General features: G+C 39.4%; 1 protein-coding gene across 4 annotated transcripts; it reads left to right on the top strand.

The window, feature by feature from the left end:
- The first annotated feature begins 1,881 nt into the window (after positions 1-1,881).
- Positions 1,882-13,751, top strand: LOC110063434 (uncharacterized). Of its 4 annotated transcripts, none has more exons than XM_089282588.1 (9): positions 1,882-2,038; positions 2,666-2,778; positions 4,568-5,329; positions 5,792-6,003; positions 9,228-9,410; positions 10,385-10,484; positions 10,577-10,642; positions 11,993-12,613; positions 13,521-13,751. In XM_089282588.1, the coding sequence occupies exons 2-9, from the start codon at positions 2,688-2,690 to the stop codon at positions 13,562-13,564; spliced, it is 2,079 nt and encodes a 692-aa protein (XP_089138714.1). In that variant the 5' UTR covers positions 1,882-2,038; positions 2,666-2,687; the 3' UTR covers positions 13,565-13,751. The 4 variants fall into 4 exon arrangements, with proteins under 4 accessions (XP_089138714.1, XP_089138715.1, XP_089138716.1 ...); XM_089282589.1 differs by having other exon boundaries at positions 2,670-2,778; XM_089282590.1 differs by having other exon boundaries at positions 1,882-2,778; positions 11,993-12,662.
- The last annotated feature ends 1,290 nt before the right edge of the window (positions 13,752-15,041 follow it).

Genomic DNA, 15,041 nt, shown 5'->3' on the forward strand with positions numbered 1-15,041 from the left:
AAGAACAAGCTCGTTAAATAGTTCAACAAACAAAATCACTGCTTCGGTAGTAGTTTTCATTGAATTGTCATCGTCGATTAGTCTCTAGCATACCACATTGGTGACTCAGCAGAAAGAGTTATTCATTCTTGTGAACTTCTGTCGCGCCATTTTTTTTCAGTGGTATCCTAATTTAGCTTGGAGTTCCACTGGTGGCCAGCCCACAATTACTTTTGCCGCTTCATGGCGCTCCAATTAACTGCCAAAAATGGTGAAATATATGTCCAGAACGCTTAAAGTCCCTTAATTCTGTACATGTAAAAGCAATCCGACGTTTCTGGGATAACTCCTTCAACAGTTTTTGTTGATTTATTCAGAAATCGTTCAGTCGACAGTTTACAAGTTATTTAGATCTTGACCGCAATTCAGTCACCTTGCTCTTGTGGAAGACTCTGGAACAACGTACGAATTTAAAATGCCGACTTGACTGGAAAGCCAGCTAAATTCATGTAATTGTTACTCACCTTTGAATGTTTTTCATAGTTGATGATTCCTCAATCCCTTTGTAGGTTCCTTGTCACTATTTCGTAGACATGAGGACTCGCTGGACTCAAATACAAGTTTTAGCAACTATCGAAAGAACAAGAACGTTCAAGGATGCCATTTTTATGAAATAAGTCCATTAACGTTAACTATTGTCTTTCCCTTTGCTCATAAGGTCCTGTTGCCTCGGGCGCGAGACCAAAATGTTCATCCGTCGCGTCATCATTAGGGAATATGAATAATAATTTAAGTAACCACGAGGAAAACGTTGATTAAAAATTAAATTTATATTTTACCTACGAATTTCGCGATACTCTTAAGACATTAAATTTGTATCTCGTTGTCGAAACTGCCTCGAAACTGACAGAGCAATAAATTCGATAAAAATTTTGACAAATGAGCCGTCGCGGGTTACGTTCTTCAGACAACGCAGAATTTGGTCATTTCACGTTGTTGTTTTGCAAGGGACGGCAAAGAAATTTACCAAGAATTAAAATAGCAAAGTAAAACTAGTAAAGCTCTTTGTTTAGCGACGTACCCGTTCCCGTTCCGTTAAAAACTCCCAAATGGTAAATCACGTGGTACTTGCGAAGCAGAAAAGTCCTCGCACGTTTCTATTTTTCGCGCTAAATGCGACAAATACAGTTATTCAGGTGCGTTACTTCCATAAGACATATGAAATCGATTGTTTGGTTCAAGGAAGAAGAGGGAATACTCGAGAAAGAGCCACGTTTCTTTACCCATCGGCGCGATGTACACGCCGCGTGATCGTGAATGAGTCAACACGCGCGTGACTACACGGATTGCGCGTGACTGAATGAATGGGAGTCAGTAACTGAGTTAGTGAAACGCAAGTGGCACTAAAAGCAAGTACATTGAGTGCGAAATTATATATTTTCGTACATGTATTCGTTTTGCCTCATTTAACTTTTGCCTCTATATTAAAATGAAAGGATTTGGTTTCCTCCTAGCAAATTAAAATAATCCATAGTTAACCTGAGGAGTGTCGGCCCTTTCTCGGTAGATCAGCCACTGAAATCAACCAATGTTATTAACATCTGGATCGTGAGTCTTAGACTTCTACCCTTTGTGGCTGACAAAACGAACCTTCGTAAAGACGGAATCAATGAACGAAATAGGTAAATGTGTTCTGATGTCTGTTTAAGATCATTTCCATTAACGATAAAATCTCATCAGTCTTTATTTTGCGTTATTTTGTTGCTTACTGTTTCTGTGAGTGAGCTGGAGTGAGCTCGGTCTGCCCGCCATTTTCAAAACTGGAGAAGACCCTGGGGACGAGGGTGCTGATCTTGCCCATAATGCTTCACTTTTAAACAAGCCAATGAATTGAGCCCCCTCCAGGCTACATTTCATCTTGCATGCGGGTAGCTAGTTGTTGTGATGTGAAATACCCTCTACTCTCGACTGTTTTATAACGCAGATCTGACTTTCATCAGCTATTCTCGAGAAGGAAAAGGTGACGGACTTATTTTTTGTTGGATCTGTTAATACACAGGTAGGAACGATTGCTTTGTTAGGCGATCTGGGATCACGCCATGTCTTCACAATGGAGGTCGAGGTGTTTGAAACTTCGATTCGATGGACTATGGACTTAAGCTTGCTTGCTCGCTTTAAGACCATTATTTGCAATAAATATAGGCATATTCGGAAGCTTAAACATGTAATAATCTCGAAATCTAGATCAGCGACAAAAGAAATTTGGTTTTGTTTTCGCGAGTGCTTGCTTTAGTATAAAGATGTCTGTACTTGTAGCTTTTGGCGGCAAATGGCGACTGTTTCGCGGAAAACAAATGTTCCAGCTGCATTCATCGATTTTAACTACCAATTTATTGAATTTTTACGGTTGTATATGTGAACACTACCTCTAGATTAGAACTGGTATTTGCTTTCAAGTGAATATGAAATTGTGCAATCGTAACACTGGTTTATAACCTTACTTCTGCAACTCTTACACTATTTGTACATAACTTACATTCTGAGGTATTGATATTTCACATTTAGGCTTATAAATGCTCTGAATGTTATAATATACATTAAATGTAACTGTTTGTAAGCTTGTATGTGTTGAAAGTTGTTGGGGGTTGTCAACGTCAGACATGATTTTGAATGCTTCCATAACTAGCTAGGCCCTTCTAGCTTTGAGGATGTGGGCAGGCGGACACCAGCAGCCTTCTGCAAATGCCCAGCAATGGTGGCAAATGTCTTACAATTACCAGTATCAAACTCAACCTGCAGGTATGTGTTGGGATTATTTGCTGTAGAGTCGAGGTCTTTAAGTAACTGCAGTATTCCTTGAAAACAATTTTCAGTGGAATTCTCAAATGCAGTGTCCATTGATGAAAGCATTATCAGAAATGTCTGATCTTTATTTGTTGTAACAACTACGTAAAATCCTACATTGATTGTTGGTGGTTTCATCAGGAGAATCTGCATAATGTTGTGAATTCTGCACACTGTGACCTCATGTTCAGGCATGTACAATAAAGACCGTTTACAATTTAAATCAAGGTATACCACAACTCTGCTAGTATTTCATGGCGATAAATGTGTGCGAGACCTTTGCCATTTCCACGAACAGTTATCAATTGCTTACTTTCATACATGTAACTAAAGCTTGATGAAAAACTTCAGTAGAAATATTTTAAACTTTGTTGAACACATTTAAAAGGTATTCTGCAGTTATTTAAAGTGTAACAGTGAGTCTGCATTTGCTAACAAACAAGAGTAATTTTACTTGTGAGCACTAAAGGTTATCCGTGTTCAGATTGGATTGAATTTGTTTGACAGTGTAGATGTGTAGCAAATATCAAATAGGAAGCCCTCGTGGCTCAAAGTAACAGCTGATTAATGGATGATGTCTGGCCAGAAATGGTGACTTGACTAGCCAAAATCTTTACTTGTCGATCATGCTGACCAGTCTCGTACATTCACATACCACCTTAATTAAACAGTCAAATCATCAACTGTAGATCTTGGATTCTGTCTCTGTAAAAATACAGTTACATGTATGTTCACCTCTGGTAGAAATTTACACTGGCAACTAGTGGCCACAGCTTCACTTCCTTTTGGTATCCAACATATCTGTTTAAATTTTGCTGTCAAAGTTTCTTCGTATTGATGTCCATCTTTTAGGGACATTTCTAAAGTGAGGGATCCACTTTCAGTACCAATTCTGACACCTTATTTTGGGAGTCAGTGAAGACTACATACCATTAGTCAGTAGCAAGGCAGGATCAATATTGCTTTCTTTTAGTTCCCAAATAAGGCACAGTGCCAATCACAAAATCATCAAAGCATCACATACATGTCATATGTATCATAACAGTGGCTGAGAAAATGGCAGCAAAAAAGAATTATACTGAATACATGCCTCTTCATTGAGTTACTCAGGCCTGCCAAGGTTATCTTTGGTTAATTGTTTAGCTTCGCTGTGCATTAAACCGCCTTTTGGACAGTCTAGTAGCAACTAGAACAAATGAATGAAATTTTTGGGGGTTTATAGGCCGTCGTTAGGCTTTTTTAATATTTTGACCAATCAGAAACATGATGTTATCGCACCAAAACTTCTTTCTCAAGTCAACGTGACCGGCCACCATCTGAAAATTATTTTGAGCCCTGCTTCTCTAACACTTTGGTTTTTAAGACACAGTGCAACTAACTCCCCCACAAAATGTAAAGCATTACAGTGTAAATAACTTATAATCATGTTTTGTGCATACATTGTTTCAACCTTTTTGACTGTGCAGATGAACATGACTTTCCTCACAGAAGTTTCAGCAAATTGTGTGGATATCAGTTTGATTGACAATTTAATAGAGATTCCAAACAATTTTTGGACAATCAGGAAAATAACAGAGTCAAATTTTTCCCACATGCTTTCATGTACATTTGGGATCATTCCACTGAACAGAACTGTATCTCCTCTTGTAGGGAATGGCTCATGTCTGATAAATGTGCAAGGAATTGTAAAACAAAAAAATGGTTTACTTTAAGATGACAGAGAAAACATCTTTTTAAATTCCAGATGCAAGTCAAGACTGGGCAGCAAAGGCAGCATTATGGGCTCAGCAAAGAATGGCACAGGAACAGATGGCTCAGTACTACCAGCAGCAGCCACAGCCGCAGGCACGGCCACAGATGGACCACTATCAAGTACATCAACAACCTGGATATGGTGGTTTTCAACCAGCTCAGCAACAACCTTCAGTAACTGTCGACAATCAGCAGTTTCATCAAGAGGCTGAAGCACCACCCCTCCCTCCTGAGGAGGAGCCAGAACCACCACCACCAGGGTGGGCTGATGTGCATCATGCAGAAGGCAACCAAACAGCTGATAACATTGAAACAGTGGCTATGGATGACGAAGCTGGAGAAAGCAATGGCACTGAGACTGAAGGAGAAAATAACAGAAGCCATTTTGAACATCAAGAAGAAAGGAAGCCTGCTATCACACAAGATTACAACCACCAGCCCGCAGCTCCTGTGCTTCCTGGGATGCAAACCTTTGATCATAACCATGGCTTCAATAGGCCCCCTCCACAGCAATTCAGCCATGTTGCTCCCCAGCCTATTGACTATGGGCATGGGCAGAGTGTTGATTATGGCCATCAAGGCCCTCTTCTTCCAGGTGCTCAGGTTTATGATTATCAACCTCAGTATGATAGTCATTATTATCATCAGCATCCTTATGAAATGGAACGGCATCACGCTAGGTTTGCACCTGAACATCCCAAACCTAAAAGCCATCCTCCAGTTGAATCTCTGCCTGATTTAAGCGGACTTAGTGGTAAGTGTTCTTGGTGATCACTTGGTTTAGGTTCCAGTTACAATGTCAGGAACCCAAGCTTTGAAACATTTGCAAAACTTCAACAAAGTTACATGTACAAGGTTGGTGCAGTGTCTAGAGCAGTTATAATACAACTCAGATTTATGCAAATTGAAGTTTCATCGACAAAGTACATACACATGTGTATTGTAAGAAAAGAGGCACTGGAAGAAAAATTGGGTTACAAGTATGCATTGTACAGGCAATGCTGCCCTAATATTGGTACGTCTTAGTGGGTATCCTGTTTGTAGACAACTACATGTAGTCATGCATGATAGCATGCATGACACCACATACATTACAGATCAACATTAAGATACCAGAGGAAATGTGTTGTTCACTTGATACATTAATGCATGATTGTCCCAGTCCCAGTCCCAGTCTGTGGATCCAACTCAGTGCTTGATTTTCATCTTTCTTTAGATGTTAAGAAAAAAGCTTTACCCATGTGGATAAGAGAAGGCCTTGAAAAACTGGAAAAGAAAAAGCAAAAGAAACAGGATCAAGAAGAGGAAGATGATTCAAAGAAACCCAATGTGAATTTATCAACATCTGGGTCATCTAGCATAGCTGGTTATGATCATGGAAAAGTTGACTCTCCTGTGGGAACACCAAAGAGCAACGATTCTGATGAGGTACATGTAAATCTTAGTGCTAAACTTTCATTTTCAAAAAAGACTACAGTTGATAATTTTAATGCAAAAGAAATGTCTTTACGGTTGCAAGACCTGACGTAGATGAATTCTTAGCTAAATGATCTAAACAGTACAGGAACAATTGATTATTGGGAATGCAAAGATGTGTGTTGGGATAGTGTGACTGTATCTCCTAATTGAAATCTCTACTATCATATTTAAAAGCAGAAGTAGTCAGCAGTAACATACAGTGTACATACATGTAGAGTATTACTTAGATTTACATAAGCTCCTACCTCATGGCATGCATCTAAACAAAATCAGAAAACAGCATTTATCTGTAAAGCACAAAATATCCCACTAGGAACATGTAAGTGTTGTGATTATACTGTGAAGCTTCTTGGGGAACTTTTGAGAACCAATACAGTGCATGCTGTGCTGTACTGTACAGAAAGTTCTGTTTATTATTTGCTTTCTCAAAGAGGCCATGCACATGCTAGCAGTATACAATGCTTTCTTGTGGTATACTCAGGGCACTACGAAAAGGCTGTCTGATAGCCCAGGACTAGTGAAACAATCAGTCGGGCTAGCTCTGTCTTGTCACAGGTTGCCCAACACGATGAAGTGGACACAAGTGAAACACTGTTGCTTGTTTTTTTTGTTTTCTTTTTTCCTAATGCCAAACTTCACACATTGTGTTTGACAGACAGTTCGTGAGAGAAAGTAAAACAATAGAAATGTTTTTTCTAAGATAGAGTAAAATGTAAAATTTAAGCGATTGAAGTCAATGTTTTTCCCGATTACATGTCCCGACAACACAGCAACGGTGCAAGACAAAAACTTGCTGTAACAAGGTTATCACAAAATTATTTTCATTATTATCCGTGTAGTTAATAGTTTGCTCAAGTAAACATATGTCTTGAAGCATGTGTAACTGTTAATAGCAAGGAGTGCTGGAGGGGTAGCCAAGATTTCATTTGGTAATTTATAGTATGACTGAACAAATTGTGTTTCATGTACATGAAATGTGTGACAAATTAAAAACATTAAGGCATAAAATACTATCATTTACAAACTACAAAAATTTAATAAGACAAAGTGTATGACTGTAATCATTGATGTATTCCTTTTCTGAAAGAAATATTTCAACGATATTTGGCAAACAGCTGTTTAAAAAAAAACATGTTGCGTGACGGCTTTACTTTCCCACTATAAACTACGTGTGTGAAGTAATTTGATATGTTGTTTTGACTATGCATAAATTAAAACTTCGACTGGGTTTTTTAAAAGAGCTTAAATTTTCAGTACTTTCTTAGATTCTCGTATGAAAACTTCTTTGAATGAAGAAAAAGTCAGGTGCTGTGCCATTTGGGAGTGAAGCGCTTCTAGGTCAGTTGTTAGTTTAAACTCATTGTTAACATGACATGAATTTACGTCTAGAATTTTCCACGGTCATTTTTTGGAAAATTAAATCGCAGACCCTTACTCTTTCATGACCCAGTAGCTTTAATCCTGACCTAGTAAATATCTCCACAAATAATGTACGATAAAATAGCGTAAGGCATGTGACCAAATCAAGGTTTACAATTGTTTGTGAAAAAATATGCCACCTTGCATCTTCGTCTACAATATAAGCATGAATAGCTGCAGCTAAATTTCATTACAGTACCTAGGAGATTAAAACAAATGACTTTAGTCTTGTTATTTATGGATATGAAATTTCCAAGGGATAGGGAGACCCAAGTATAAAAATCATGGAAACTCCAGGGGATGGGGGGAGTACTGTGAAGCCCCCTTGAACAGAAAATCCTGGGGGTTGGGGTCAAACTGGAAATGAACCTTCCATGGGGGGTATGGATATTTTCTAAAACCACACATTAAGGGTTCTAAGTGTTTTATTGTATAAAGTTTAATTCAAAAGGGAAATCAAAGAGAATTAGTTCATCTTAGTTCCGTATTAGTAATTAACATTATTTTTGCACATTAAATTGATTTAACTATCCTTATAAATAAAATAATTTTGGGCTAGCTCCTCAGAGACTTGGGCTAGTAAGATAAAATTACAGCTTGCCCGAAGGGCAAGCGGAGTTTTTGAATTTCATCTCACGCTGGTACTTACCAATTATTCCACAAGCATGCATTGGAAAGGAGATGGTTGTTAGCCAGTGAGGCACATAGTGCCGAGTTGGCTATAATCATATATCCAACAAGAGCAAGTGAAATATTGTTTTATTAAAAGTACAGGTAACCCAAAAAAACTAATGTAAAGTAAATATAAAACGCCCCAAGAAATCATGTATATGCTTTCCATACTTGTAGAGCATGGTATAATGGCTCATAACCTATGATACCTAAACCAATGAAAACCTTTGAATTACATTATCCAATGATCCAGTTTTTCAAGGAACTCAGTCACAGTATTTTGCGTTATTTTGGCCACATACAAAATTACCTTTTAATGATAGGAAACCTGAAAATAACAGTTTAATAAGATAGAAAAACACCAAAGACATAATGACAAACCATAAAGGAACAAGGATGGCTAAGGATGGAGAAGATTAACATGGATTACAAACAACGAATTTGAAAAATTGAGGCTAAACTTTTCAATATGCGCAAACCGTGACTGTGTTTCTTTAATGATAAGGAATATCCCACGAGTCAATTATAATTTCTTGGTACACACCTGAGCCTTTACTATTTTATGCCACGGCATTGAAATACAGTGGCCAACATAAGCAATGCGACATAATTTTATGTGCATGCTTAATTTTGAATATTCAAATCTTCATTTCCTGGTGCATTTTTGACATCAAAATTAAAGCCAAGGAAGTAATTTGGCTCTGACATGGCTGAGGCAATACTTGAAAGTAACCCTCTGAATTTCTGCATGAATATCACAGCGCACAATAGGAAGGTTGGGTGTGATACCTTCGAGTATACAATGGCTTTCCTGTTTCTTGATTGACTGCATTTTCTATGGCATCAGGGCTGTCAAATAAGGGCCATTACCTGTACACCTGCTATGCCTGAGTATGTTTGATGAGCCCTTGATGTTACAGGTGAACTGGACTATAGTTGATACAATTCACCTAAGATTAACAAGTTTGTTATGGGTGTGAAGATCACAGCTACAAGTGACTATAAAATTAATGAGAGCCCTGAGCATGGTGTAAAATTTAATTTGAAACTCATTGACTGACATGTCTCAATGTTATATAAAGGGGAGTGACAATGAGAAAGCTGACCACCAATCATTGGCAGAAGAAAGTGACCATGATAGCCACAGCAAAGTCCCTACTCCCAAACACCGACATTCCAAGGAAGTCTCCCCACGACGCAAGAGGGCACAGTCATCAGATGAGGAAGAGGAGGAAAAGACAGAAGAGGAGAAGCAACAGGAACTAGTAAGTTTAGTAAATTAACTGTACAATTATAGCCTGCATGCAGAGGTTTTCTATTTTCCTTCACACAGAAATAGTGAGGTTTGTGAAGTGCCTTCGCTAATGGTGCTCCAGTACCTGACTGTTCTTCCAGAATTCAGGGACCACATCTAATTGGTCACTTGACAATAAGTATGGTTAAAATTCGTCTCTGACTGGCTAATTACACAAGATGCTTGTAATAATTTATGCTGTGTTACATTATGTGGTATATATTCAGCATGTTCATCACTGAGTCATTGAATTAGAATGACAGAAATCCCTGGTAAAAGTTATACATGTAGGCTGATTGAGTTTATACATGTTGCAAGATAAGAAATGTGAGCAAAACATAATGGCAAATGATAGAGGTGTCACAGTTTTCAAAGTAAAACCATACAGACCTATTAGCTCTAGACATGTAGTGAATCTTCATGCTGCTGAGTGCTATAATCCGAGAAGTTTAATAAACCACTTAGTTGCTGTTACTGACGATCCTGATTTCTGTATGGGAACAACCCTGCTCTGCATTGACACCCCTTACATCCTGCTTCCCCTCGACAGCATTTTGTCCCATTTAGGTAAACTAGCATATACATGTACACCTGTTCATGTACATGTTTGTCTACTTAAATTTCTGTCATTTCCTCTGCATCCAAGTTATCCTAAAGTTAAAGAATGTTGCAGGAATGTTTTTGAGCTGGTTTGTTATGTTTTCATTTTGAGATTAAGTGTACAGTTGTTCTCATTGATATTGTTACCTCTGCTTTGTCTGCCTACATTAGGCCAAAGTGTCCCATCTTCCCAGAGCTTTTTGCAAGCAGTTATCAACTGGAACATTTAATATTTTCCCCTGGATAAAGTAGTTTCCACCATCTAGACAAGTGACTTTCAAATTTTACTTACAGCCAGCTTACATTCATTTAAACTTAATACTAACTGTTTCTGTATGATTTCAGGTGGTGAATATCCGCAAACTGCTGACTGAAGTTCTTTTAACGGTAACTAATGAAGAGGTGAAAAAAATTGCTCAAGAGACTTATAATGAGGCACTCCGAGGTATTGATCCACTTATGCTTCTCAGTATTGCTTTGCAAGTCTCTGTAGTTATTCTATCATGACCGCATTCTGTTTTCTAAACATTTTTATAGGTCCTGCTCGACAACTGCAGCATTCTGGAGGTTTGGATGCTCTCCGTGGAAAGGGAGGCTATTTAGGTATGTAGTTTGTACTAAAGTATATGTAAAGGCTTCTTAACAGTTATCTGGATTTTGTGTGATGCTTCTAGACATGACTGTTAAGGAGACTTGCCCTGTACTTAAGAAAAAATGAAGTTGTAAGGCAATGAGTCTTTGAGTAAGACCAGAACCAACAACGATATTGACTTGTACTTCAGGAATAAAAGTATCCTTTCTGATATTGAGGCCCTCTTGTAATCAGTTGTTTTGTTATAAATATGAATTTGTTATAAATATGAAGTTTAAACAGTTGGTCACACAGAGTCAGTCCGTCAGAGTCTCAGTCGGTTGGTCAGTCATGCGTCTCATTCTCATATTTTCCCAAGTATGCACGTGCCAAGAAATTGCGAGTGTAGTTGTTTCCCCTGGACGACAATTATCAGAAAGGTCAACATTTTGATGGCGAGCGTTTTGTTAATGATTCAGCGTGCTTCACATTGAGATTATGATTTGTAGTTCTTTGAGGTTGCTTGCTATAGTGGAGAAAATGACAAGTCCAAAGCAGATGTCTATCACTCTTTCGTGTTTTTGCGAGTGATTTCGTTTAAATGAAATCTTCAGACGAGTTCGTAAGACTCCGCCCTAACTCTTCTGAAGTGCTTCCTAGGGTACATATAGGTTATTGACCAGGCGTGAGGTAAAGATGGCTGGATATTGACCAAGATTTATTTTTTGCCCGTTTATGGGTCGAGACAGAGTCGAGGTCCATAAGCACGCAAAAAAACAAACAAACAAACAAACAAAAACAGAACGAGGCGAATATCGAGCCATCTTTACCGAACAAGCATGGTCAATTTAAGCAAGAGGCCACAAGTTTTTATGGTTTATAGGCTGATAAACCACGCGGGATGTTGGAAGGACACAAGAAGAATTCGTAAATCACGAGCCGCAGGCGAGTGATTTATGAATTCTTCGAGTGTTCTTCCAACATCCCAAGTGGTTTATCATGCCTCTAAACCATAAAAACTTGTGGTCTATTGCTTTTATATAATAATTCAGAAGACACGCGAAATTTCTATGAGTTTACTTGCACAATAAACCATAACTGATTGACCAATCAGAGCGCGCGCATTCATTTAATTATTGTTTAAAAAGGATTAAGTTTAAGGCTTCGGCTTCGGGGAAATTTTTCATCGCATAATCCCGAGCGGGCAAGATAATGCCATCTTGTCTGCTCGGGTAGCCATTCACAGCGTAGGATTTTGTTCATTTTGCACGCTCATGCAGCAAGCCATGTAATAAACATAGTTAATGGCTGTCGCCGTGAAGAAGAATGTACCGCTCGTTGTGAAACGTGCAATAAAAATAAATCTTGAATTGACTTCTTAGGGCTGGGAGGTTACGGTTCGGACAGTGAGAGCTCATCTAATGAAGAATCAGGAGGCGAAAAACCTTACGCGAGTGAAGATAACAGAAAGCATCAAAGCGCCGACGTGGCAGACGATGGAAAAATGCGAAGAAGCCGCTCACGCAGCCATCCTGGAAGAGGAACACGCCGCCAACGCGAGTCCGCTTCCGAGAGTGAGGAAGAGGAAGATAGAAAGAAAAAATATCGCGAATCCGTCGAGAAGCACTCCAAGAAGGAGAGACGGCATCGGAGCCCTTCGTCTTCAAACAGCGATAGTGAGAGCTCTGTTTCGGTTCACGAAAAGAGTCGTCGGAAAAAGCATCGGCGGCGAGACAGGAGTGAAAGCTCGTCTCCGAAGCACCGAAGAAGACATCGGCGACATCACGGAAAGAAAAGTCGGTCACGAAGTAGATCGCCGAGGAAACACAGCAGCAGTAGAAAGAAAAGGAAGAGCGAGAGCGATTCGGCAGACAGCGACACAGAAAGCAGAACTTCTAGTAGGCATAAATCGTCGAAACATAGTCGGGAATCTTCGCAGAAGGACAAGAAGCATCGTCGGAAACGAAGATCTTCCAGCTCGTCGTCGCATAATGAAAGGGACGGTAAGAAGGACAGAAAACGTAAGACGTGATCATGCCGGCGACCATGCAGGTGGATTTGATTTTGTTCTTGTTGATGTGTGCGTGTGATTGATAGTGGTTATTCTGCATCTTGCACTGTCTTGACTTGGGTATATGTGTAAAATGTAAAACGTTTGACGTGATTGGTCAAAATAGTGTTACACAGTATCTGTATTTTTAATAATGGACGATGTTCTCGCACGGGCAGTGAGTTGTGAATGGTGTTCGAGTCCTGAAACAAAACTTCTCTTTTCTTTCTTTTCTCGCTCTCGAAAAAAATGTAGAGTGATTGGGCTCACGGGAATGATTATGACAGACGGAGACACAAAGATTTCCGCCCTACGCGAGGATGACATCTAGTGTTAATGAATATTCCCGGACCGATACTGAGCATCCCCAAATAACCGGACATTTCTTTGTGTCCTAAAGTTTCCCCCTCTTCTTTGCCTCCCCCCCCCCCCCCCCCCCTGTAAGAAACGCCCGGAGATTCCACGAAAACGTCCAAACTGTTGGCTTGGCTCTGTATTGTCTTTGATTGCATGTAACTAGCGCGAGAAAATTTAGTACCGCCCAGCAACAGATCAGAAAGCACACGCTTGTCTGCTTTGTTTTGAAAATTAAAATTGTCAATGGACAAAGTTGTTATGGTTGAATCTCCAACTCCTCTCTCAAGCAGGGAAAGAGTTTTAACGATTTGATCAGCGCCGTTTGCTAACTTAGGGAATATTTTTTTTGTGGGTGGTTCGTCCTTACAAAAATCAACCATTGCGCTCCTCATTTCGTTCATTATTTCGTTACAAGAGTTGTCTGTATGTGGCAGTGCTCAAGACTTAGTGTTTCCTTCTAGGTTGTAATGTACTGATGATCCTGTCTGTCACTTTTCTTGCAGGCAAAACACGCAAAATGATAAATTTCCGGAGCAGAGAAGTGTAGTTGCTGTTTATTTTATTGAGAATAAGGGCACAAATTCTACTATGTTCCCTTTTGTTTACGTGGTGAGGTTTTTAGCGAGTCCAAGAAAAGTGAAAAGACTTCAAGTCAGCATTGCTGCTGAAATTAAAGAGTTATTGAGTACATTGTACAGTTCTAGAGATCGAATTAAATAATTTTCTATTCCTCATTTTGCAGTCTGTTTCATTCATTAATTTGGTTGCTGTTACATAGCCTGCGTCTGTGCTTGTCGATAGTGTTCAAAAGAAAATTTGAGGGACGATTTAGACGATGAAATCTAAGTAATTCCCACACAGATATATAAAATGTGGAGCTGATTGTGTGAATGCCATGTCATATAGACCCCTCTCTCCCATTCCCCGTCTGTCTTCTTAAACGGAAGCCGTGTTGCAAATTAGGTCACGATAGGAGGTCCCTGCACAACATTGTACTGAAGGAAAAATAATACACATTTTCGTGTTTATCATAGGAAAAGCAGCAAATGGCCCAGGAATTTCGAACGAGATGGTAGCAATGTCATCTCAAGGACCCACATTTCTACTGGTCAGCATCAAGAAGCCTGCAATTCTTCAGTCAACAATCGTTCCTGGTGCTGACCAAAAGAAAAGCAGGCTCGGGAGACGAGATCATGAACGTCTTCCTAGAGAAGACTTGCTGATCAGATTTCTGTACATTTCTTTCTTTGTTCTTTGAAACCGAGAAAACACAAAGACTAAGGCGTATTCGAAGACCAAAACTATTACGTGGTCTCGGCAGATTGTTTTAAGAACGCAGTTGATGAACCGAGTGTTTTGGGATTGAAATTTAAGGAAGTCGAGGTTGGATTGTTATGTCGCCATAAATAAGCCATTGAATACAACGGCTTGTCGTCGCTCGCGGTCGGCTGTAAACACGTGAGAGAAAAATGTTGCTATTCCAAGTGTAGTGCAAGCTACATGGATACCACAGTTGTACTCAATTTAGAATTTTCGCCGACCATGTGACAATAAGAAAGGAGGCTCTGGAGACGAGAATGAGCCCTCCTTGGCAGCTCAAGTTTGTTTGCGGACCCACCTCGAGACTGGAAATTCAATTGGGTTGGGTACCTAGAGGTGATTTACTGATAGAAAGCCTATTGATCGATGAGAACTGATTGGGATCAAACACGCGCCGGACCTCGGGTAAAACAGGTGGGAGAAGTCATTTTTTTAAAAGCTCGATATTGTGAAGTTTAGAGGCTTGGTGTTAAATATAAAACCGAGATAACTGTAAAACGGATAATAATATACATGAGAAAAATACTCGATTCTGATTGGCTGAGAGCAGAGCAGTTCAAGTGTAACACCAGTGCAAATTACACATCGTAATTCTGGATTATGAATTGTGATTGGGTGAAAGACAATAGGAAATTTTCCAAGCCAATGACATCACGTAAAATGAAAATTTTGTGTGGAAACTTTGTAAGACGTTTTCTCGAATG

Source organism: Orbicella faveolata, unplaced genomic scaffold (assembly GCF_042242905.1).
Source record: "Orbicella faveolata isolate gen_17 unplaced genomic scaffold, um_ofav_v1 contig_12, whole genome shotgun sequence".
Taxonomy (NCBI): domain Eukaryota; kingdom Metazoa; phylum Cnidaria; class Anthozoa; order Scleractinia; family Merulinidae; genus Orbicella; species Orbicella faveolata.